At 31.1% G+C, this 26,003-nt stretch overlaps 1 protein-coding gene across 9 annotated transcripts in view; it reads right to left on the bottom strand.

The window, feature by feature from the left end:
- Nucleotides 1–3,660: 3,660 nt before the first annotated feature.
- LOC139490845 (arrestin domain-containing protein 2-like) overlaps nucleotides 3,661–26,003 on the bottom strand; it is a 78,157-nt gene continuing 55,814 nt past the window's right edge. For all 9 annotated transcript variants that reach the window (XM_071277920.1, XM_071277921.1, XM_071277923.1 and 6 more), the window contains 5 exons: nucleotides 24,301–24,527; nucleotides 22,616–22,798; nucleotides 8,917–9,099; nucleotides 7,768–8,030; nucleotides 3,661–6,893 (listed from right to left, as the gene is read on the bottom strand). In XM_071277920.1, coding sequence (XP_071134021.1) covers nucleotides 7,776–8,030; nucleotides 8,917–9,099; nucleotides 22,616–22,798; nucleotides 24,301–24,527 — 848 coding nt within the window. In that variant the 3' untranslated portion in view covers nucleotides 3,661–6,893; nucleotides 7,768–7,775. The remainder of the gene's footprint in view (nucleotides 6,894–7,767; nucleotides 8,031–8,916; nucleotides 9,100–22,615; nucleotides 22,799–24,300; nucleotides 24,528–26,003) is intronic.

Below are 26,003 nucleotides of genomic sequence, written 5' to 3'. Positions count from 1 at the left end.
CAGGCCTGTAACTTCAATAGATGTACAATCATTCTGTGAATTTTCTAAGATCTGGATTGAAAACAGAAGGGAGTTATCAAACTTGGTATAGTCTTTTGTAAATTTTGGAAAATAGGAATATTACTTGAAACAAATATGTAATAGGTGTGCAAATACAACATGTGTTCAATTTTTTATGCCCCACCTACTATAGTAGAGGGGCATTATGTTTTCTGGTCTGTGTGTCCTTTGATACGTCCGTCTGTCTGTCCCACTTCTGGTTAAAGTTTTTGATGAAGTTGAAGTCCAATGAACTTGAAACTTAGTACCGATACACATTAGATTGCCAAATTAGAGTTTTGACCCAATTTATCGGTCCACTGAACACAGAAAGATGATAGTGCAAGTGGGGCATCCGTGTACTATGGATTCTTGTTCTGTGAAAAACTGTTAGTGTCTTTCATAAATTTTGCAAAAAATAAGCTCCAAAGTCTGAAAACAAATCTATAATAGCAGGTGCACTCTTTCAAAGAATTTTCAGTTATCTAAGTCAAAAACTGGAGGATAAGTTAGCCAAAACTTGGTCCCAAATCATCAATGGCAAAGTTGAAGTTATGTCTTCAATAGCCTAACAGATGCCAGTATAATTTACTTAAATCTTAATGAAATATCTATGTGACAGATGATAAAGGTAATGTCCACCTTAATGTAGAGACCATTGTGTCCACTTTTTAGCTCACATGGCCCGAAGGGCCAAGTGAGCTTATGCCATCACTTGGCGTCCTTCGTCGTCCGTTGTCTGTCGTCATCTGTCGTCGTCGTAAACTATTTCAAGAATCTTCTCCTCTGAAACTACTAGGCCAAATACTTCCAAACTTTAACTGAATGTTCCTTGGGGTATCTTGTTTATAAATTGTATCCGAAGTTTTGATCTATCAACAAACATGGTCGCCATTGCTAAAAATAGAACATAGGGGTCAAATGCAGTTTTTGGCTTATAACTCAAAAACCGAAGCATTTAGAGCAAATCTGACATGGGGTAAATTTGATTAATAGGTGAAGATCTATCTGCCCTGATATTTTCAGATGAATCGGACAACCTGTGGTTGTCATGCTGCCCCTGAATTGGAAATTTGAAGGAAATTTTGCTGTTTTTGGTTATTATCATGAATATTATTATAGGTAGAGATAAACTGTAAACAGCAAAAATGTTCAGCAAAGTAAGACCTAAGAATAAGTCGACATGACTGAAATGGTCAGTTGACCCCTTTAGGAGTTATTGCCCTTTATAGTCAATTTTTAACCATTTTTCATAAATCTTAGTTATCTTTTACAAAAATCTTCTCCTCTGAAACTACTGGGCCAAATTGAACTAAACTTGGCCACAACCATCATTGGGGTATCTAGTTTGAAAATTGTGTCCGGTGACCTGGCCAACCAACCAAAATGGCTGCCATGGCTAAAAATAGAACATAGGGGTAAAATGCAGTTTTTGGCTTATAACTCAAAACCCAAAGCATTTAGAGCAAATCTGACATGGGGTTAAATTGTTTATCAGGTCAAGATCTATCTGCCCTGAAATTTTCAGATGAATTGGACAACCCATTGTTGGGTTGCTGCCCCTGAATTGGTAATTTTAAGGAAATTTTGCTGTTTTGGTTATTATCTTGAATATTATTATAGATAGAGATAAACTGTAAACAGCAATAATGTTCAGCAAAGTTAGATTTACAAAAAAGTCAACATGACCGAAATGGTCAGTTGACCCCTTTAGGAGTTATTGCCCTTTATAGTCAATTTTTAACCATTTTTCGTAAATCTTAGTGATCTTTTACAAAAATCTTCTCCTCTGAAACTACTGGGCCAAATTAATCCAAACTTGGCCACAATCAACTTTTGGGTATCTAGTTTAAAAAATGTGTCCAGTGACCCGGCCATCCAAACAAGATGGCTGCCACGGCTAAAAGTAGAACATAGGAGTAAAATGTCAAAAACCAAAGCATTAAGATCAAAAATGACTGTGGTTGAATTGTTCATCAGGTCAAAATCTATCTGCCCTGAAATATTCAGATGGATCGGACGACACGTTGCTAGGTTGCTGCCCCTGAATTGGTAATTTTAAGGAAATTTTGCAGTTTTTAGCTCACCTTTCCTAAAAGGAAATGTGAGCTTTTCTCATCACTTGGCGTCCGTCGTCGTTGTCTGTCGTCTTTGTCTGTCGTCGTTAACAATTTTTCAAACATCTTCTCTGAAACTACTGAATGGATTTGGATGAAACTTAGCATGATTGTTCCTTAGATTATCCTGCACAAAGTTTGGGCATCAATTTTTGATCCGTGAAAAAACATGGCCGCCATTACTTAAAATAGAACATAGGGGTCAAATGCAGTTTTTGGCTTATATCTCAAAAACTAAAGCATTTAAAGCAAATCTGACATGGGGTAAAAATTTTCATTAGGTCAAGATCTATCAGCCCTGAAATTTTCAGATGAATCAAACAACCCATTGTTGGGTTGCTGCCACTTCATTGGTAATTTTTAGGAAATTTTGCAGTTTTTGGTCATTATCTTGAATATTATTATAGATAAAGATAAACTGTAAACAGCAAAAATGATCAGCAAAGTAAGATCTACAAATTAGTTAAAATGACCAAAATTGTCAATTGACCCCTTAAGGGGTTATTGTCCTTTAATGACAATTTTTCACAATTTGTTCATCATATTTGCTAACTTTCAAAAATCTTCTCCTCTAATAAAATTGAGAATGGAAATGGGGAATGTGTCAAAGAGACAACAACCCGACCAAATAAAAAACAACAGCAGAGGGTCACCAACAGGTCTTCAATGTAGCGAGAAATTCCCGCACCAGGAGGCGTCCTTCAGCTGGCCCCTAAACAAATATATACTAGTCCAGTGATAATGAACGCCATACTAATTTCCAAATTGTACACAAGAAACTAAAATAAAATAATACAAGACTAACAAAGGCCAGAGGCTCCTGACTTGGGACAGGCGCAAAAATGCGGCGGGGTTAAACATGTTTGTGAGATCTCAACCCTCAACTACTCAACCAAATTCAACCAAACTTCATTTGAATGATCAGTAGGGTGTATAAAATAAAGTTTGTGTTTTATTTTCTATTTCGTCAAAAAACATGGCTGAAGGCATTGTTTACCAGGTGAGCGATTCAGGCTCTTGAGAGCCTCTTGTTCTCATTTACAACGCCATCCACTAAATAACTGCAATGAGCAACCATGACAGTAACCACCAGTGGATCAGGAACTATTTGCCCTCTGCAAACACCTGACTTAATTCAGTTTTGGTTGTTTTTAAATTGTTCAGTCTTACATATTCTGTGGTGTTTTTTAGATGACACATATTACTTGTTTTTCTTCTGGTAATACATGGTAGTTTTGTTGTTCTGCTTTGATGAGTACTTTTTGTATTGCTTCCTTAGTATCTTCTTCCCTTTTTTTCAGAGATCCCCCCTTTTTTGGTCAGATTTATGTTGCTCAGTCTTTAGTTTTCTTTGGTACAGTAGCCTTTTGGAGTTTGATTGTCAATTCATCATTGTTGTTTTTTTTGTCATTTTCTTAATCTGATGAGTATTGAAAGGGTGTCTTCCACCTGATTTTTTTGTCTGATCCTGAGGCAGAATGAAAACTTATAAAAAACAAGAGAATACAATATAAATTATTTTATTTGACCATATCTGAACATAATATATTGCATTACAAGTAATGACATACAATGAAACAGACATAATATTAACAACTCAAGAGTTATGGTTCTTGAATAAAACAAGAATTGAATGTGATGAATAACCTGTTAGGATGAAACTAACAGATTTATGTGTCATGTAATGTATATGATGAGATATGTAGGCTTACACTGAATAAAACTGGCATAAAGTCATAAAACATCAATATACAGACTCCAGTTCTAACACTATTCTGAACACTAGAATATTTCACATTATATGTAACGGAAATTACTTATATGACCGATTCTTTTTACTTTGGATTCATTAATAATCATTTTCGTGGATTTTGTGTGTACCACAAATTTAAATGTTCAACGTATTGCAAATTTTCTATAGGTTTATATAGACTTTGGCAAAACAACGAACTCAAATATCCACGAAAATTGGTACCCACGAAAATTAATGAATCCATAGTATTAGTTTTATACAGAATTTTTTTGTGTACAAAAACAATACAATTTTTTAAGTTTGTTATAATATTTCAACTGTAAAGGTTTCAGAACTCTTCAGGATTTTTGTAAAGTTAGTACATTGAAAACATCATTTTCTGGTGTTAGTGTTCAGTTTTCTACTTATTTTGATCTGTCAACTATATATGGAAGACACATGGACTAGTTGTGACATAAAACATGTGCTAGTACTTTAATACAAGCAGTACAATAATAGCAGCAGGCTATTTTCAAAGCAGTAAATGTCATTACATTTTAGACTCAAGTTCTTGAATACCCAATTTATTATTATTTTCTAAATGAATCCTGATTGTACTTTTCTCATGGGCATATTTACAATAATTTATGTACTAGAGATCATAGTTAAATATAACATTCATACTCCTGATTTAAACACTCAAATCAAGAATTTTCAAATTAATAAGCTACTGATCATAAATTTATGATATTTCGTTGTAATTTGTAAATCAGTTTATTTTATAATAAATAATTCTTGATAAGTTTGCAAAGTTGTCCTTCATCAATACATATTCTTATTCAACCAAAATTAACTGCTTTCTTGTAGGATTGATTTGTTTACATATATATTTTCTTTAAAAGCACAATGATTATGATAATGTTGCTTAGGTTAATTATTCGGTAATAAGTGAAACAGATTGTTGTTCAAAATACATGATGAAAACAATGATTGCAAAATAGTTGGTTAGTAATAGTAATGAAACCAGGTTACTACTTTTCAAAACTAAAAAAAGTTATTAAGATTTATAAATCCTTGAATCCAGATGTTTGAAATACATTTAAAATTACAGTAATAAAAAAAAAATTAAAAAAAAATTGAAATATCATTTAAAAATAACCTGCTGTAAACAGAAATAAACATTTACAGATTTATAACATATACATAATAATCAGTCAATATTCTATCTTAATCATTATCTGAAGTATTTATATAAGTTGGTAAAAGTTGCTGCAAGATCTAATAGGCCACATATAACTTGCATCTATATAGTTTCCCTTATACATGTGGTACTGTCAATTTAGAAATAATTCAGTGGTTTTTAATAATGCAACTGGGTGAATATTGCAATAATATGAACTATCATTCTGACATCTGATATATGTAAAAAGATTTTTCATAACAATATTCTCCCAATAACTAATATTGAAATGTTGTCCTGTTTTAAAAATCGCAATAAAAAATGCATACAAGAATTTCTTTTTTCACAGTACCAACAATTTACCAACTAAATCTAAACCAGAGTTAAATTGTAATAGCGACCTAAATATAATGTTAATTATGGACTACCGATTTGTCATAAAAGAAATAGATGGAATAAAATTTCACTTAAAATATTTAGTGTTATATAAAAGTTACTTAATTAAATTTCTCAAGTTTTAAAAATATTAAACTTTCTTCTATATAGCAAAATTATATTTAAAAAAAAAGAAAGAAATGTTCATTTCTCAACTTAACATAAAAAAAAAATCTGACTGAACACATAAGCACTTATATATTATGCTTCAAAATAAGAACATGTGATGACCACATGATAACTCATGCAACGGTCACATGATAACTATATTAGTTACTATATTTGGCATTATATCACAGCTGATTTGAACTTCATTGATAATTTACAACATGAAATTAACAAGATTAACTCTATAACAAAAACAACTATTTACATCAAACAGTTTTAATTTTACATCAAAGCTTTCTGTAACATTAAATGGGTTTATTTAAAACAATGTGAATATAGCTCTGAAACAAGGTCTGTAGGTTTCCCTGTTCCTGTAAAAAGTAACAAATCACTTTAACAAAAACAAAACCACTAAAAAATGTGAATTTGACAATTAATTTTTAGACTCATGCTATCACTTTTTTGTCACTTCACCATTTCAGAATTCTGTGAAAATAAAAAAAAAAATTGTACCAAAACTTTTGTTATTTTTCCTTTTGAGGTAAGAACAATTAAATTACCCATAATCTTTTGGATTTAGAAATAGTGATTTATTTCTGCAGAAGAATAAGATAAATCATGTAAATTTCCCTACATTGACATATATATTCACCACATGTTTCAAATACAGATTTTTTCGAATTTCAAGTAACAAAACTGAGTTCATATGTAAATCAAATATTAAAGCTTACAAGATCATTCAATACAATGGTAAAAAATATGCCATTTTAGTCTTGAGTGGATCATGCCATTATTATACTAATTGTCAAGAACTTTGAAAATTTTTGGGTTTATAACTACACAGACATACATGTAAATCTATCTGTATTTACTTATACATATACCACATTAAAAGTTTCCCGACACAGTTCTATATACATTGTATGTAAAATCTATCATTTCATTACATCATTTAATGACTGGAAACTTTAAGAGTCCCAGTTTCTGAAAAACAGTCGGTAAAATAATATTTTGCTATTTATTGCAGAAAATAACTTGCAATGACAACATCTTTATATGAATATGAAATGTATATGTAGTGAACCAAGATACATAAACACAGAGATTGTATTCAAAACAAATGTTGATTCTGTAGTTTCTGATGTATATAATCCCACGACAAAAATACTATGATGAGTTAGTATTGGACCATATTAGTTCTGTGTGAATCCTTTCTCACTATGACATGGAGTTTTCTTCTGTAGAGTAATGAGACATTTGTCAAGTCGAAATGTTTATATATCTAAAATAGAAATTAAACATAACATTATAAATTATGTGACAATTTTATATGTTAATTCTGGAAATGTGATGTACAGTGAATTTTGTTTTTGTAAAAGTTCGACAATATAAACAATTAATAAAGTTTATAATTTTGATTTTTTGAAGTTCCCCTTTTCATGTCTCTTCAACTTTTAAAAGTGCTTTGTGTGGGCATTTTATAGGGAGAAGAATCTTCACAGGGCAGGTGTACCCAACTCCAATATTAATTGACAAAGATTTTCATTTTTCCTACCAATGGTCAATTGTTCTATCTAGGCACTCGAGCTTCCTCAACCAATAAATACGGATTGCCACACACTATCACAGTAGTTTTGAAAGTGGCATTAAATACTTATCAATCAAAATCTGGAGAAATAAAATGACCAAGGTAGCAAGTTCTTTGTTGTTCATTTCTACATATTCTTTCAATGATGGTGACAGGTGAATTTATTGGAGTAGACAAACAAGTAGATTGCAATTACCTTGTTGGTCAGGGGATATCTGCATCTTCCTCCCATGGCTGTGCTACGGGAGATGAGTCTCGTAGTTGAGACATAAATACAATGATTATTTACCTTGTTGGTCAGGGGATATCTGCATCTTCCTCCCATGGCTGTGCTACGGGAGATGAGTCTCGTAGTTGAGACATAAATACAATGATTATTTACCTTGTTGGTCAGGGGATATCTGAATCTTCCTCCCATGGCGGTGCTACAGGAGATGAGTCTCATAGTTGAGACATAAATACAATGATTATTTACCTTGTTGGTCAGGGGATATCTGAATCTTCCTCCCATGGAGGTGCTACGGGAGATGAGTCTCATAGTTGAGACATAAATACAATGATTATTTACCTTGTTGGTCAGGGAATATCAGCATCTTCCTCCCATGGCGGTGCCGTTGGTAACATGTGTTGTAAATATCCCATATCTGTAAGGTAAGCTTTATCTGACGGATTTTCAAAGAAAGGGTAAGGAATACTCTTTTCCTCAACATTAGATGGTAACGGATGATACGACGATTTTTTAATTGTCTTGTCTGATAATGGAACAGTTCCTATTAAAATGTCTACAGGGAGTTTCACTTTCCTGGCAAATCCTGATGGCTTTATACACAACTAAAATAAAATACATAGAACAATCAATACAAATATACAAACAAATTCACATGCATGGCTTAAAATCATGTCATGATAATCAACAGTTAGTAGGAAACTGCCTGAATACACACAATGGGAGATAACTCCTGCATTCTTTTGATGTGTCTTGTTCTTTACTGATATTATTGGGTTTATTTTTCATCAAATAAAAGAAATACATTGTTTAAAACTAACTCTCATCAGCTCTATTTATTTGATACAGTGTCTTCCATGTTTTTTTTATATTTACCAAGTTACTTCCATGTGTTTTTTTTATGTTTTACCTATATGCACCTACCCTTTTTCTACCTTTTTCATGTAAAATATAAATTGATAATAAAATATAAATGTCAACAATAACAAACCAAAAGATGAACGTACATAAGAATATTCACACATAATTTCAAGGTAGTTTAATTTTGTCATAGAAAAGCAAGTTCTTCATTATTATAGAAAGAACTATAATATACCTACAAAAATGACAAAATTGTTACAGATATATAATTTTAAACTATTTTTTAGTGACTAAATATACAAATTTCAGTTAAGTGCCTCCACATGCTTCAGGTTTATGCTCTCATAATATACAAGATGATGAAGTATGTGTCAAAGTAAGACAATATTATTTCAAATTTCAACATTAATGCTATTATTGCTTGAAATGAAATGGCAATGGATTGACTATAACTAGAATTCTTGTTGATATTGTAAACGTACATAAATAGATTAGGTCAATAGTTTTCTCATTTTAATTGTTTTTTGCACATTGTTGAAGGCCATGCGGTGACCTATAGTTGTTAATTTCTGTGGAAAATTGTCTCATTGGCAATCATAACATATCTCCTTTTTTATATAGTGTTTATACCTCTATACTATATTGGACATCTATAATTTTACAGCCTCTAAGATGTGATGGAGGAGCTGTAGGAATGCTGATTAGTTCTCGTTGCCATGTCTGTTTACCACGTGGTACAATACTACCTTTCCTTACTGTTACCAAAGTCGTAGACTCAGAAAATCTTCCTCTGTAGGAATAATATGTCACATTCTGTAATGAAAATTTAAAATTACTTAATGATTTAAAACTCTATAGGAAAAGATGTATAACCTTGTATGATTTCACACTATTGTATCAGATAAGGGTGAAGGTTTGGTACCATTAAAACATTTAGACGGGCTGCAAATGTTTGCACCTGTCCTAAGTCAGGAATCTGATGTTCAGTAGTTGTTGTTTGTTGTTTGTTGATGTGGTTCATAAGTGTTTTTTGTTTCTCATTTTTTATATAGATTAGACCATTGGTTTCCCCTTTTGAATGGTTTAACACTAGTAATTTTAGGGGCCCTTTATAGCTTGCTGTTTGGTGTGAGCCAAGGCTCTGTGTTGAAGGCCATACTTTGACCTATAATGGTTTACTTTTATAAATTATGACTTGAATGGAGAGTTGTCTCATTGGCACTCATACCATCTTCTTTTTTCTATTGTATGATTTTACCTTAATTGTTTTTTTAATTTCAATCTGGAGAAAACACTTACAGCTTGGCATGACGTATAGACACTGGTCTATTGTTGATGAATGTCTTATGATTATTTGTGTATTGGGTTGCTGTCACAAATATACAATTCACATCTTCATTTTTCGTCATTTTTAGCATGATTATAGTATCATTATAACAACAGTTTTCTGTGGTTACTTTTTTAAAGATATAATAGGACACATGCATGTGCCTGATCTTACAGAAAAGAATTTATACAAAACTGACAGTAAATTTATATAGCAAGATAAATTGATCAAGTCGGTTGTAACTTACAATACTATAAACACAATATAATTCATGCAAATAAGAATTGACCAGTACCATAACCTATTGACAAAAACATGCAATGGAGTGATTAGGTTCTAATTAAAGACACTTTATAGGCTAATAGGTTCATTCTGAGTTAAAAAAAATCCATTTTAGTCTACAAGAATTCCCTTAATATTCTTATCCTTTAGAATGTTTTTTTTCTTCAATACTATAATCCAATATATATTCTCCATTTTACTAATGTTTTACAAATAGCTATCAGTCGACTGATTCATGATGACCTAAAGTGTCCATACATATACACTTGATTGATCCATAAAAAACTAAGTGTAACTGCGAGCTACTACTCACTGATGATACCACTGCCTGCCCAGAAAGTTGCTCAGTGTAGCTGACTTATATAAACCCAGAAATCATTTTGTTGTAGTTCCTGAGAAAGATGGGACCATAAATATTCATGGAACAGATGGACAGACTGAGAGATGGATGGGGTATAACAATAGTTATCAATGGTTATCAAATAAAAATGCCTAAATATACTCTATTCCAAATCTGATATAAACAAAATTTGGGTTGGATGTTGACAATACTGCTTTTTCCCCATTTGAAATGACTTGTACATACAAAGCTGTTGTCACCTTTTATATAATTGGTAGTTTTAAAATGTTTGATATTATCAATTCATTTATAATACATGTTTAACTTTTTCCATTTTTACCATTTGGTCCTTAAATCATCAGCTTACTACACTTGTAAATAGCTTCATTTTAAAATATATGGTAACCATATTTACAATAGTGGGCACTTAACTGAACAACTATAGTTAGCTAAATCTGCAATTATTGAGAAATTCACCATCCAAATGTAAACAATTATTAGTGGTTGAACAACACATTCTACAATAACCGAGTTGTTAACTTTAAAGATTAGTTTTCAGTCAGTTGTTATTGACAATTTTGATGTGGCAATAAGATTTTCAAGGTCTATTTTCCTGTAGCAAATGAAGGCTCACTTATGGGGAATTAGATTTCCATGTATGTTTTATAAGCTACAAGATTCAATCTTTCTTTTAATGAATTGTCTAAGTGTCCAATCTATTACCCATATCATCAGAACAATTGTGAACAAAAAGGAAGAAATAAAACATTGTTTTTTCTCTTAAAATAACCAATAAAACCCTAAACTGATATTTAATGAGATTTTCATTGAAGTCTTTGGCAAATATTATAATATTTTATAACAGTTTTAGAGAAGTGTCCCGATTCCTGATAATTACAGGATGTTTAAACTCAAGTGTAGGTAATATCCTCTTATTGCTGAAGCAATAACTTATTTAATGTGATTTCAGCTTGTTTACAAGGAGTGCAGTTAGATAAAAATACTATTGTATAGGAAAAAGATTTGTATATATGATTTTAGTATACATATGTCAAAGATGAAATAGGTAATGTGGAGTATTAGTCAACGAGTTAATTGATTGATTTGTGTTGAAATCCACTTTGAGCACTATTGTAATTGTGCTATTTCTTAGCAGTCAGTTTTTATTAGTGGACTCAGAAACAAGAGTGCCTGGAGAGAACCACTAACCGTTGGTCAGAAAACAGACAACGAATAACAAATGACAGAAATAAAATTATCTCTTCTTTTCTGAGCCATCTTAATTTGTTTCTGTTAAGCAACTGATTAGTGTAATAAAACTGCCCACAAGAATCAGTTGTTAATTCTTTTTTTTCCTGTGGATTATTGTGTCTAAAGGGTATCCTGCCATTTCCAAAGTTTACAACATGTCTTGCTCAAGCCTAATTTGTTATAATTCATACTAAATATGCCTCACATAATGGAGAAAAAAGGTTAGATCAAAACTAAATCCTATTACACAAGCTTTCGTCAGTCTGATGACATTTCTAAGCTCATGATTTAGTTAAGTATGAAATATTACACAATTAATTTTGCTGCATGATTTCGTTTTTATATCATCAATTTGACTGCTTGGTTGGATTAAGTAATGAATAAACCCCAGGATATTATATATTCTATTTAAGAAGCGCAATGACTTAATGTCAAGTATAGTTAATAACTGAAAGCTTAGTGCTTCTGCTTTATACCATAGTGCATACAATTCAATAACTGCATTTTAACCACATTAGAATCCAACTGTTATAGTAACATACTAATTTGAATTAAGCTTAGGTTATATCTTATTAGACTAGCTGTAGGTCCCAAAGTTCCATCGCACAAAATTAACAACTTCAACTTCACTCAGTCTTGTAAAATGCTGGAGGTTTGATTACTAAAACTGATTCATCACAAATTGTTTTAAAACAAATCATTGAATTCATAAACTGTTTATGACAAAATACTTGTACCAAAGGACAAGTGCATTGAAGAACATTACTTTCTTTATTTTTTTTTAGATAATTAATAAATGAAAGCAGATGTCTTTTGGTTGATCAGGTTTAAGATTGCTTTGAAGTCTAACAGCCTATTTAGGACTAATTTGAGGCCCTCAGGTCTACAGACCAAACTCAAAGTACTGTAAATTCAGAAATTATTGCTTGCATTTATTATTGTGATTTTGACTAAAATGCAATTTAAATTTTTGAGATATTGAGAAAAATCCGGTTTTAATTGTATTAAAAATTTCAAAATGCGAGTATAATTATTGTGATTATAACCCTGTGGCATTTTTAGCAACAATAAAAACATCGCAATAATTTCTGAATTAACAGTTGTCAAAAACTTGCCGTCTGCTTGATATACATGTTTTTTTTTTAAATTTTATTTTTTAAATTAACCATTTCTCCATTTGGTGACAAAAACTGAAGATAACTGAATACTGTTTGATCTTTCATTGAATATCATTTGAATTTTTATCTTGTAAATGAAATGTAGGACTAGTAAATCTTTATTACTTTACAGAATGGTTTAATCAAATTCAAAGAACTATTTAATAAAATCAACCCAATTTACAGAATAAGCAAACAGTACAGAAATGCTGTGGTTTTATATGCAAATAAACATGTTATCAGAACTACAAATAACTATTTGACATGAGGATGTTCCTTCTATCTCATGTACAAAAATGATTAACATAGAGAAAACAAGATGGAGAATTAGTGATTACAGATAAATAGCTCTATCTCAGCCAATATTACTGTTTATTTGTTATTTCAGGAGGATATCATGTAGAAATATACAAAACAAAAACTCAAAGGAATGCCAAACACAATATGTTATTCACTAGAAACCTTAACATTAGCAATATGTAGGAGACACAATATGTTATTCACTAGAAACCTTAACATTAGCAATATGTAGGAGACACAATATGTTATTCACTAGAAACCTTAACATTAGCAATATGTAGGAGACAACTGTCATCTATAAAGTTTGTAAAGATTTAATGCTACTAGTATATCAAAAAGAAGATGTGGTATGATTGCCAATGAGACAACTCTCAACAAGAGACCAAAATGACACAGCTATAAGTCATCAGACGACCTTCAACAATGATGAAAGCTAGACTGTTTCAATCTAAGGCATCAAATGTTTGAAAAGAGCAATTCTGCATTTATATGTATTTCAAGTGCATGTGTATACTAGATGAAAATATATCATACAAAATGGTCCTTTTTTTCTATAGGCTCAATCCCCTTAAATCTTTCAAAATAATAATACAAGAGTGCACATGCTGAAATGTCTCGCCTTCTTTACTAATCATTGATGTTGTGTTGATAGTCCTGAATATATAGCTTTAATTATTACAACTGTCACAGAAACTTAACATTAACCAAGAAAACTAAACTTTGACCAATGAACCATGAGAATGAGGTCAAGGTTAGATGATCCATGCCAGGCAGCCATGAACAGCTAACAATTCTTCCATACAACAAAGATAGTTGACCTATTACTTATAGTTTAGGAAAAACAGACTAAAACAAAAAAACTTAACACTGAGCAATGAACCATGAAAATGAGGTCAAGGTCAAGGTCAAATTAAAACTGCGGGACTGACATATAGATCATAAAATATTTCCATACACTAAATATAGTTGACAATTGAATATAGTATTAGAAAAAAAGACCAAAACTCAAAAACTTAACCTTGACCAAGATCAGATGACAACTGCCAGCTAGACATGTACACCTTACAATCATTCCATACACCAAATATAGTAGACCTATTGCATACAATACAAGAAAAACAGACCAAAACACAAAAACTTAACTATTACCACTGAACCATGAAATCGAGGTCAAGGTCAGATGACACCTACCAGTTGGACATGTTCACCTTACAGTTCTTCCATACACCGAATATACTAGACCTATTGCTTATAGTATCTGAGATATGGACTTAACCACCAAAACTTAACCTTTTTCACTGATCCATGAAATGAGGTCGAGGTCAAGTGAAAAGTGTCTGACGGGCATGAGGACTTTGCAAGGTACACACATACCAAATATAGTTACTTATAATAAAAGAGAAAATCTGAACTTTTTTTCAAGTAGTCACTGAACCATGAAAATGAGGTCAAGGACATTGGACATGAGACATTCATATACAAAGTATGAAGCATCTAGGTCTTCCACCTTCTAAAATATAAAGCTTTTAAGAAAGCTGTCGCCGCCGCCACCATCGCCGGATCACTATCCATATGTTAAGCTTTGTGTGACAAAAGTCGCAGACTCGACAAAAATGAGGTCTATTTATCTAATTCTACCATGCACATCTCCTTATTTTTCAACTGTAATATCATTCACAAAAAATTTTGGTAGATATAATTTGGAACAAGAATAACAGTGAACCTAATAATTAAACCATAATCAAAAAACTTTAAAAAGTTCAACTTTTGTCAACATCAATAATTTCTTAAACCACAAGATAACATAATGACGCAAGTCCACGGCCCCAAATACTCTCCTCATACTTCGTGTCAAATCCCATACAATTATTCATACAATTATAACAGATAGATGGCAACAAACATTTTGTTTGTCATGACTCTGGCGCTAGATTTTCATAACTAATATAATTCTGCTACAACAGACCTCGTCTTACATGATTCTGACATAGATGATGCTGAACAGATGAATTGATGTTGTAATAAGCCATCACAATGCATCATACAATGCAATTTGAGTACTAAATGCATCAAAACATGGGTCATTAGCCTGTTTAACTTTCTCATTCAATAAAGCATGTAATTTGTATACAGGGTTAATATTTACATATTACATTCTCTTTTGTAAACCGTCATGTCAAATATAGTTATAGATTTATCAATAACTGCACAATTATAAGCTGCAATGTTTTTTTAAATGATGATTTTTAGTCAGGACACAAAATAAATGTTTTCTTTTTGCAGGCAGTTTAATCTTTAAACATATGAATGAATAAAAGGACATTTGTGTATATTAGACAAAAAACCCAAAAAATCTGAGGACATCTAAAATTCAATATAGAGTCTTCAAATATAGACAGGGATCTTATTTATGCAATCTCATTCCAATAGTTTGTACGTCTTTTTATCATTTCCTTATAGGTGGCCAATACATTGGAGCTCTGAACTTGATATAAGCTTCTTCATGTTCTTAAAGTTTGGAGACTGTTCTAGGAAAGTAAGAGACAAGCCCTGAAGTTTCTGCAAGTGATGACTTTATAATGACAACAGAATTATCACCATGATATTGAAGATATTTATTTTCTCCTATACTGATCGAGGAACCATATAGTGCAAATCTTAAATGGATCACTTGAAACATAGAGCAGCTGAGTATGATGAAAGGATCAACAAAACGGTTTGCATATTTTGTTAAGGTTGAACTCATACAACTTTTTATTAAACAGCAGGCCAGGTATCTGAATACTTTAATGGTTTTCCATGATCCTATCAAATATTGGAATACCTGTACTTAAGAAGTTCATGTTGATTAGAGTTACATGATCCTCTAATTTTCTATGACAAGATGCATTTAAAAATTTGCTCTATGCTTATATGAAATGTTTGTGAAGAGTTACAGACGGAAGCATTACAGAGTAGATATTCAGTAAACATCCGGACATAATCATTAGTAAAACAATATGACATTGCCATCCCCCAAACCAGAGAGCATCTGTATTCGAACCAAAGTGTAAAATTTGTAGTTTTAATAACAGAATGACTGATTACATAAGAAAGAGATGTTATAACCTTGATTGGCATCCTTCATCACTTACTAACAGATCTGACAAAGATAGAAGTTATAGATATACCTTAGTGACACAGTATTATTGATAATAGTTTATATATATATGAACTTTCTGTCATAAACATTAGATTGATAAGTTTCACAGAAGCTTTTTACCACACACAGATAAGTAAAGACAGAAAACTCATTTTATTTAGAATTTCAACAGGGAATCATTTTCAAAGTATGGCAGATCTGTGAAAAAGTATGAGTAAGAAATGTATTTTTATGTTGTGCTGACATTGAAACCATATATTTTTCATTATTGAACATGTATTATTAATAATGCAAAATGTCAAAATGTTTCAGCTGTAATTTAAACAGGTCTTTTTTCCAGAGAAAACAATACTAAAAACTGTTGATCAATAATTTTTATGTTTTAGAGCATGTAAGCAGAAATACATTCAAAATAATTTGTTTGCCTCCTTTAATAAAATTTCGACAAATGCATTAAAAAAATGAAACCTGAAGAACCATGATCGTGAAAGACTTCATTGGAAATACTATACAATTAGTGAAAGTAAAATATAACTAGAGGCTCTTAAGAGCCTGTGTCGCTCACCTTGGTCTATGTGCATATTCAACAAAGGACAAAGATAAATTCATGACAAAATTGTGTTTTCAAGTGGTGATGTGTTTGTAGATCTTACTTTACTGAACCTTCTTGCTGCCTACAATTATCTCTATCTATAATGATTGGCCCAGTAGTTTCAGTGGAAAATGTTAGTAAAAATTTACAAATTTTATGAAAATTGTTAAAAATTGACTATAAAGGGCAATAACTCCTTAGGGGGTCAATTGACCATTTTGGTCATGTTGACTTTTTTTTAGAACTTACTTTGCTCTCAAAAGGAGAAGATTTAAAGTTAACGACGACGGACGGCAGACGCCGGACGACAGATGCTGGACGCCAAGTGATGAGAAAAGCTCACTTGGTCCTTCGGGCTAGGTGAGCTAACAATGTAATTTTTATTAGATTGATGCAGAAAGAAAACTCTCTAGGAATTGCTCCTGTCCATTATCCCATTGACAACTGTAATTTAGTTTTTACACTAACAGAATGCAATGCAAGATACATGTTGTAGTACATTTTTTTTGTACTGTCATAAAACAACAGATGAAATAACAAATAAATAAATGCTAATGTATCATTATTGTTCTATAAATACAAAACTGACTTCTATAAACCAGCATGTCAAATTACTTGCATACAACAACACTGAACATACATTATTCTCAAGGATGTCAACGCTGGCACATTCTCCATAAAATTGTTACAAATGGATTGGAAGGGTATTGCAAGACATACAACTTTAAGAATTTGAAAGACATCATGTTCATATCAAGGCTATTTTATATTATACTTGGAAAGTGACACAGCGAAAACAAACCCTAGTATTTCAAGACTCATGATTATTTGGACAAGGTTTTTTTATCTGTTATTTCAAAGGAACGGATTAAAAGGGTATTGTACACTGCAATACAAACAACCTAAATTAGAAAGACACTAAAGTTCTTAATCTAAATCTTTTAAGATAAAATATTATAAACTGTATCTTAATATTCAATTACCACCTGCAGGTTACTAGTAAATAGGCCAAATCCAAGTAAACTATCTGATTGAAATATGGTAGTTTTTTATAAACATACTTAAGAAAATATAATTTGTGTGTTAATGTGTTGAATTTCAGGATCAGTAGCTGAACAAAGCACTTCTCAATGTCCTGAAACCAAGCATAAATAACCAATCCTGCTTAAATGGATTTACCATCAATAGATGGTATACTGCTATCAACAGCAATCAGCCTTCTTCAAAACTGACATGTTGAACCTTTGATCTTCGGTACATTTTCCAGGTGTTGTATGAAATTAACATCTACCTTGAAAACACCAATCAATGATGATAATTGAAATCGTCTATTATTTTATCTCTCTTTAATTCTGTTTACTTCTAATTTCAATGATAGAAGCAATATGGAGACGTATCAATTAACTTTTAAATTGAGATTTTTCTTTAATTTAAAATATCTAGTACATTTCTCTTACTTATTAAAATGAAGAACAAATAATTAAGCGCATAATTGTATGCATGCCTAAGTTAAGCATAGCTTATAGCATACCCTCCACTTGCTACCTCTAGGGTGCATTAAACCAGTTGACATAGAAAACAACTCTAACAGAAATTACCACATCAATATTCAAAGCTTCTGTGCAATGGTGATCCAAATGTAATTATAAATTATTTAGATCTGTGAGTTAAAACTTTCCTTCATTTTAATCTAAATTAGTTTTATTTAAAAGTGATGACTTTGCATATTATTTCCACCAACAAAAATATGGTAGAAAAATTAAATGAATGGAAACAGGAAAGTCTATATCAATTAACAATTTATAACTAATCCTACTTTAACAGTGGCAAATATTAGACAGTGATCTAGATGAAAACAAAATGCTTTAAACAGAATGTGCCAATTTTAACACAAAAGATAGAACAAAATGTGTTTTGAACTTTTCAAAAGGCATAAATATAGAACACATAATAAGAACCAAAATGAAATCTATTCAAAATATTAAATACATATTCATGGGTTAAAGAACTTTTAACTAAACAACAGCAATATATAATATATATCGTTATTCAGAATTGAAAAAAACCTGCAGAAATTTTATTTAAAAAAGTGCACCAAAATGCACATATTTGTGACCTTTTTCATATCAGAGAACATTATCAAATGGCAGATTCTGAGTGAAAGAATGGGGATTGATACATTAATGGATAAGAATGACTTAACAACAGGCAAGTATAATATAAAAAGAAATAATGGAGAAATTTCAAATTGGGACTTTCACATACTGTGAAGAAAGAGAGATGTGGGATTACTTTTAATCAATAAGACAACATATGATCAAACCCTCAAAAAGACACCTATACTTCATTGCATGGTTAAAAAGCGTCCCTACCACATGTCATGCTCTTAACCACTTCATTTTAGTAGAATATTACTGTTATTTATACATATCAATATGGTAATACAGTGATTATAAACTGAGACACATAGCTGTAAATTTAATTACAGTTATACAGTGTATTAAAACCTTAGTGCTGTGGCTTCTGTAAGTTCACTGAGTATATCCAATATAAGGTCTTTTGGTAGAAAACTAGGGGAATCAATACTGCAATACTATAAATTACATAAAAAAAAACTTCACAACTGTTGCCAAAATAACGTCCATACTTAATTGTAATTAAAGGTTGTTATAGTTTTACTGTGGGGGTTACAGTCAATTTGAAACATTCTTGTTTCTGTTTCAACGTAAAATTGCATTCAATGAAAATACTAACATATACGTTTACAAGAAATATATTGTAGCATTAAACTCTCTCTAGGTCTCTATATTAAATTGTCAAAAAGTAAAACCTATATCATGTATGTACCAGCAATTACTTCACTAATGGTGCTTTATATTGTTATGACAGTAACAAGAAATAAAATCTTATCATTGAATCAGAGACAAACAGGAGTCAATATGTACTGTACATGTTAGTGTATATTATGCTTAAATTAATTCATCGAAGTTAACATACATTCCTGGGAATAGAAAAGAGAATGGAAATGAGGAATGAGTCAAAGAGACAACAACCCAACAATAGAGCAGATAATACTGTGGATTCATTATTATTCTTTGGATACCAATTTTTGTGGGTTTCGTGGGTACAGCTAAACCACGAATTCAAATGTTCAACGAATTACAAATTTTCCAAAGTCTTTGTATGCTGAAATTGACAAAACAACGAAATCAAATATCCACGAAAGTGCAAGATTTCCTCAATCCAAGAAAATTGATACCCACGAAAATAATTGAAACCACAGTAGTCCATTGCTGAGGTATATTTGACACTAAAGAAAACTGAACCATCAGTCAACAAGTGATTCATCTAAAAAGATTGATGTTTGCTTGATGTCCAGTGGCAAATATTTCATGCATATTGAATAATGATCCTAAAGGACACACTGACAAACAATGAAGATTGACAGCTGATCAGGAATTCTGACTTTGACATCTACATTTAATCAGAAAATGAGACTGACTTATTAATCATATAAGATTTGATTATAATTATTCAACCATTTAGTCTCCTTAGTTCTCACATGGGATAACTTCTGTTGGTCACAATTTAATTGAGTCTAAGTTCTCATATGATGACCAAATGCCGAATCACATATGTATAATACTGTAATACCAATTTTGTGGATTTAGCTGTTCAATGTGAATCACAAAATAAAATATTCAAAGAAGTATGATTTTTTTATAGACTTGTAGGTAGGCTTCTGCAATACTGCGAAATCAAGTATCAATTAAATTATGAATTTCCCCTAATCCAAGAAAATTGGTATTCATGATGATATGATAAATGGAACCACAATGCTTAATCTTTGACATCTGAGCCTCAATAAGGTATATTCTCTAAAAGTATTAACATAAACTGTTGGACAAACAACTCAAAAGCTGTTATAGTTTCCAAAAATTCATTAAGAAGCACTATAAATGTATTGGCAAAAAAAGTATTCAGAAAAAAAGAACAAAATCAAAGAAATTCATTGCAATCTGAAGGAAAATTGGATTTGTTCTGTAAAATAATAAATTACCACAGTTGTACAGAGAAAACTAGAATAGTTATTTGATGGAATAAGATTAAACTTAGCAACCTCAGTTACGTAATTTTGGAATTACATGCATTTACAATTGGATTGCTCCTAGCTATATAGATGATCGATATTACAAATCTTTTGGGTATTTTATCAAGGTCAATATCTTACAGTACTTGCCAGGACATGAGCCCTTTCTATAGAAAATTGTATTAAAAAAATCGCTGAACAACATAACATCTCCAATGGAAATATTAAATTCATTTTCAATTTTGGCCTTTTTTTCTTCTTGAAATCCTTGAAAATAATTAGTCAAAAAAATACAATTGTCCAGCTTTGATTTCATTTGGAAAGAAGAATACTGAGTGTGTAAACGTGTTTTAATCCTCATGTTGCTGGTCTTCCAGATATAAATCAAATCCCCACCCCATCCAACTGAGAACAGCAGAGATAATCAGTGTTTCTATATCAGCAGATAAGGTACATTGAAATTATTTCAGTAACACTAAGAAGTCTTTGATAAAGATTTAATTAAGTACTATTTTACTTGTATATGTGTTTTGGTATATGTCCAATTTGTTTTACAGCTAGTCAAATCATTTAATAATTATGCCGGATTTTTAATCATGTGTGTTGTAGACATGTTTTATTGCACCAAGTATAAATTATGAGACAGCAACCCAATAACGAGCAAAACAAAACAACAAAACAAACAATCATATAGTCTAAACAATAGACATGTGTCCTTACATTTTGTCAACCTCTTAATCATTCTGAGTTAAAAAAAGTTATGAAATATATAAATAAAAAACTTTCAAAGATGATTGCTTTTAAAAAAAGGTGACATAAGACTACTTATAAATTCAGTTATCAATGCAATCTTTTTTATAATTGTGATTACACTAGCTTTCATATTAATCATAGTAGTTATATTCAGCATACATGTTCTGATTATTTTGTATGTTTATCATTATAGTTGGATTTAGCTTGCATGCTAATCATTGTAGTTCAGGATTCAGCTTTTGTGTTTATCATTGTAGTTGGATTCAGCTTGCATGTTTATCATTGTAGTTGGATCGAGCTTGCATGTTAATCATTGTAGTTGGATTTAGCTTGCATGTTTATCATTGTAGTTGGATTTAGCTTGCATGTTTATCATTGTAGTTGGATTCAGCTTACATGTTTATCATTGTAGTTGGATTCAGCTTGCATGTTTATCATTGTAGTTGGATTTAGCTTACATGTTTATCATTGTAGTTGGATTTAGCTTGCATGTTTATCATTGTAGTTGGATTTAGCTTACATGTTTATCATTGTAGTTGGATTTAGCTTGCATGTTTATCATTGTAGTTGGATTCAGCTTGCATGTTAATCATTGTAGTTGGATTTAGCTTACATGTTTATCATTGTAGTTGGATTTAGCTTGCATGTTTATCATTGTAGTTGGATTCAGCTTACATGTTTATCATTGTAGTTGGATTCAGCTTGCATGTTTATCATTGTAGTTGGATTCAGCTTTTGTGTTTATCATTGTAGTTGGATTCAGAGTTAGTTGGATTCAGCTTACATGTTAATCATTGTAGTTGGATTGAGTTTGCATGTTTATCATTATAGTTGATAGTTGGATCAGCTTGCAGGTTTATTATTGTAGATGGATTCAGCCCGAAGGTTTATTTTCATTCATGAACTCAGATAGTGTTTGCTAATTCTTGAGTATTGGTTCAAATTGCACAAGTAATATGATAGGATTAAAATGCCATGTCAACCTAATCATGCACATGTCAGGTTAAAATTCCTTTCAATAATCATTTATAAATTATGCAAATTCAGTCAAGATGTTTTACACTCCAACAGCATTACTAAATCATCTGGACTCACCTGTATTAATGAAACATGTGTGTGTGATATTCGTCGTGTGCTGAGGTTTTTTATTTCTGCATACACTGGTATGGCATCTCTGAGAGCAAAGCCTTTCTTCTCCAATCTAATGGAAGCTGTTACTGTACCAGCTATACAACAAAATGATCCAACTGTTTCAAATGTATCATTCTCTACTGGGTACTGAAATCATACAAGCAAAATTTGTCACAATCCAATCCTTACTACAGTTATATCAAATATTTCCATTTAAAGAAATAAACTCATCTTAGATACCAGGATTAAAATTTTGTATGCATGAGATGCACATTTTGTCTTAAAATAAACATCAGTGACACTTGAATTGATAGATTACATGAAAAAGGCCAAATACAGTACAAAGTTGAACCGCATTGAGAACCCAAAATTCTGATTGGTTTTGCCAAATAAAGCTAAGTTAATCTATTCTTGGGGTAGAAAATCTTTAGTATTTTAAAAAAAAAAATCAAAGTTTTGTAAACAGTTCAACATTTCATCTAGTTACAGTGTGAAGGTTGAGCTGTACTTTTCTAGGCAATTTTTAATTTATTTTTCTACTCTCATATAAGAGTTGATGTTTGCATATATTAATGAAAGTTTTTTTTTTTATCATTATTTATTTTGTTACTTTTTTTGTGATGGTCTTTGTGGTGGGTTACTATGTGACTTCATATTACTATATTTTGGTTTACTTCTAACTCAGAAGTATGAAAAAAGGGATGTTGGGTATTGTTAGTGAGACAGGAACCCAACAACACAAAAGTCGCCAGTTGTTCAAAACACAATTGAAACTGTATTACTGTAGCAAAAATTAACTGTTTATAATAATCCTAGAATACTGTAATTTGATAAAAAGGATTATTGATTCCAAATAAAACACCATACCCAGTAAAACATTACAATACAATTAAATAAGAATTAAACATAATTATAAAGGTCTTTTTGACAACTAATAGAACTTTTGCTAACATGACCTTTATAATGGAATTTTTAAGAAATAGCAAATTAGTTGCTTTACTGAACACACATTTTACAACTGTAACAGATTGTTAAAACTTGTGGCTCGCTGGAATTCCGATATTGTGAACAAGTTAATTTGTAATGTTGACACTACATTCCTGTGGTATTGATTCGTTGTAATACAATGTTCTGAAGTTGGTGCATTGTAAAAACGATGTCAGACCTGCATTATCTCAATAGTTACTTATACCACAGATTCAAATTCTGACTTCAATTAAAAATAGTCTTAAAATCTACAAGAATTAATTTAAATGCTTGCAAAAATCATGAAGATAATAAAATAAGGGCTTTTCATGAGGTATAAAACCCACAAGATATTTTAGAAATTTTGAATGCATTGCACTTTTATTATTCCAAACAGTGCACTAACAAATTTATAAAAAAAAGATTTTTATTTTAAAATGCTGAGCAACCATAACAGCTAATCTCATATTTACTAAAAAAAAAATCTGATCTCTGATACAGAAACATAAAATATAGATTACACCATGCTTCCTTGTTTTGAATTATCAACAAAAAAACTTAATTATAAGAAAAGCAAAGACATAATGGGCAAAGAAGACACTAGAAAGATATATTGGCAACAATGTTACCATGTGACCATAAAAACTTATTTAATTGCTGTTCTTCATCATAACATTACTTACAGCAGCATCAGGTTCATTGTTCAGATCTAAGCAGCCAATCACAGCAAACTTGCTTGTTCTTGTTGGATGGGGTCCTCCAGGGGTACAAATTGTCATTCTTGCAAAATATCTTAATCTTCCATGTTTTCCTTTAAATGATGATGGTGCTTTCTGTGGTAGTGTGAATTCAAATGGAAAATAATGTGAACCTGAGTGTAAAACAGCACCATCAGATGTATCCTTCTCTCCTGAAAAATTAACTTTAAATTTAAAGCGAAAGTCGAATATCTTGTGTATTCTCTATCATTGAAAATAGACACTAAATTTGAAGTGAGAATAGAACAGGACCATTTTAAAAATTGTGCATTAATTCATTCCTAACAAAAAATCTCTACAAGCAAAGGAACAGCGTTTTTGCTGTGACTGTCGAATTGCAAACACAGTAAGTTTCTATTATGGGAAAGCAAAACCTCTACCTCACAAAAAGTTCAGGATGACCCCCTAGGATTGTTTCAAGTGGAATTCTTTTGTCTGTATAGATGACGCACATCTGTGCATAAATTTGAAACCTTACACAGATGTGGGTAATATCAACAAACTAAACCATTACACACATAGAAGCCTAACAAATACTGTCTTAATTTGCATCAAATTAATTGTTACATATACAAAAACAAACACTTAGATGACCAAAGGGCACATCCAGACACTTGTTAGATAACTTGGCAGGAAATATTGTATAGGTATTTCAACTATTGGCAGACTTTTAAGTGTTTCCATTGAAGCTGGATAGAAATTCAGCAAAGAACAAAAACTCACATTACGACTATTGAGATGGCCTCTAGCACTAGTCTGATTTAGAATTAAAAGCATGCACTTAATGCCTTTCACATTTATACAAAACTGAGGTTTAATTTCCAATATTTCTGATTATTGGTGAGCCAAAATATTAATTAAGTAAGCATATTTCCAAATTAAATTAATAATTAAGAGTACACTTTACTTTTCTCATCAAGATTATACTTCAGTAATTTTTTAGCATATTCTTCAATTATATAGTACAAACTTTATATTTCTTTTTATATGCATGTAGTTTTATTAGCTTACTTTTTATAATTTAATGGTTATGTTTATAACTACGCTTGATGTTTTATTATTTCCTTTTTCTTTTCCTTAAAAAAAATGGCAGAGGCAACTTAATGTAGATATAATTTTTTGTATAGTACATCATCAAATAAAAAGACTGAGAAAAGAGGTTCAACTGATCTAGAAATCGATGCAATTCTAACTCAATACAGAAAAATATTAAACTACAAAAAACTTTTGTTATTGATATTACTTTATATCTTTCAAAATTAGCAGGGCTTGCAAAACCATCTTAAAGATGTAACAATAATCATTTTCTTCAATTTGCCTATCCTACTTTTTTATAATCAATTTTGAGAGAGTATTTGATCTTAATATCAAACTTTCTTCTTTATATATTGCTGTCAGTATTTTCCAAGTTAATCTGATAATGGAAGACAATCTTTGATGAATATAATAACTTGATTTTATGATCAGTCATGAAACATCAAAAATGGACAATCCTATATTATAATGTATACTATCTTAGTTCTAACATGTCTACCAGTTTAGACTAGAAATCTCAATCTTAAGTTTCAGTAAAGACCAAAAAGAAGAAATGTGACATGGATATAAAACCAAAATAATGTGATATGATT

The sequence above is a fragment of the Mytilus edulis genome, chromosome 10 (genome assembly GCF_963676685.1).
Source record: "Mytilus edulis chromosome 10, xbMytEdul2.2, whole genome shotgun sequence".
In the NCBI taxonomy this organism is placed as follows: Eukaryota; Metazoa; Mollusca; class Bivalvia; order Mytilida; family Mytilidae; genus Mytilus; species Mytilus edulis.
The sequence above is the reverse complement of the archived record's forward strand: the minus strand, read 5'-3'. Positions and strand labels throughout refer to the sequence as shown.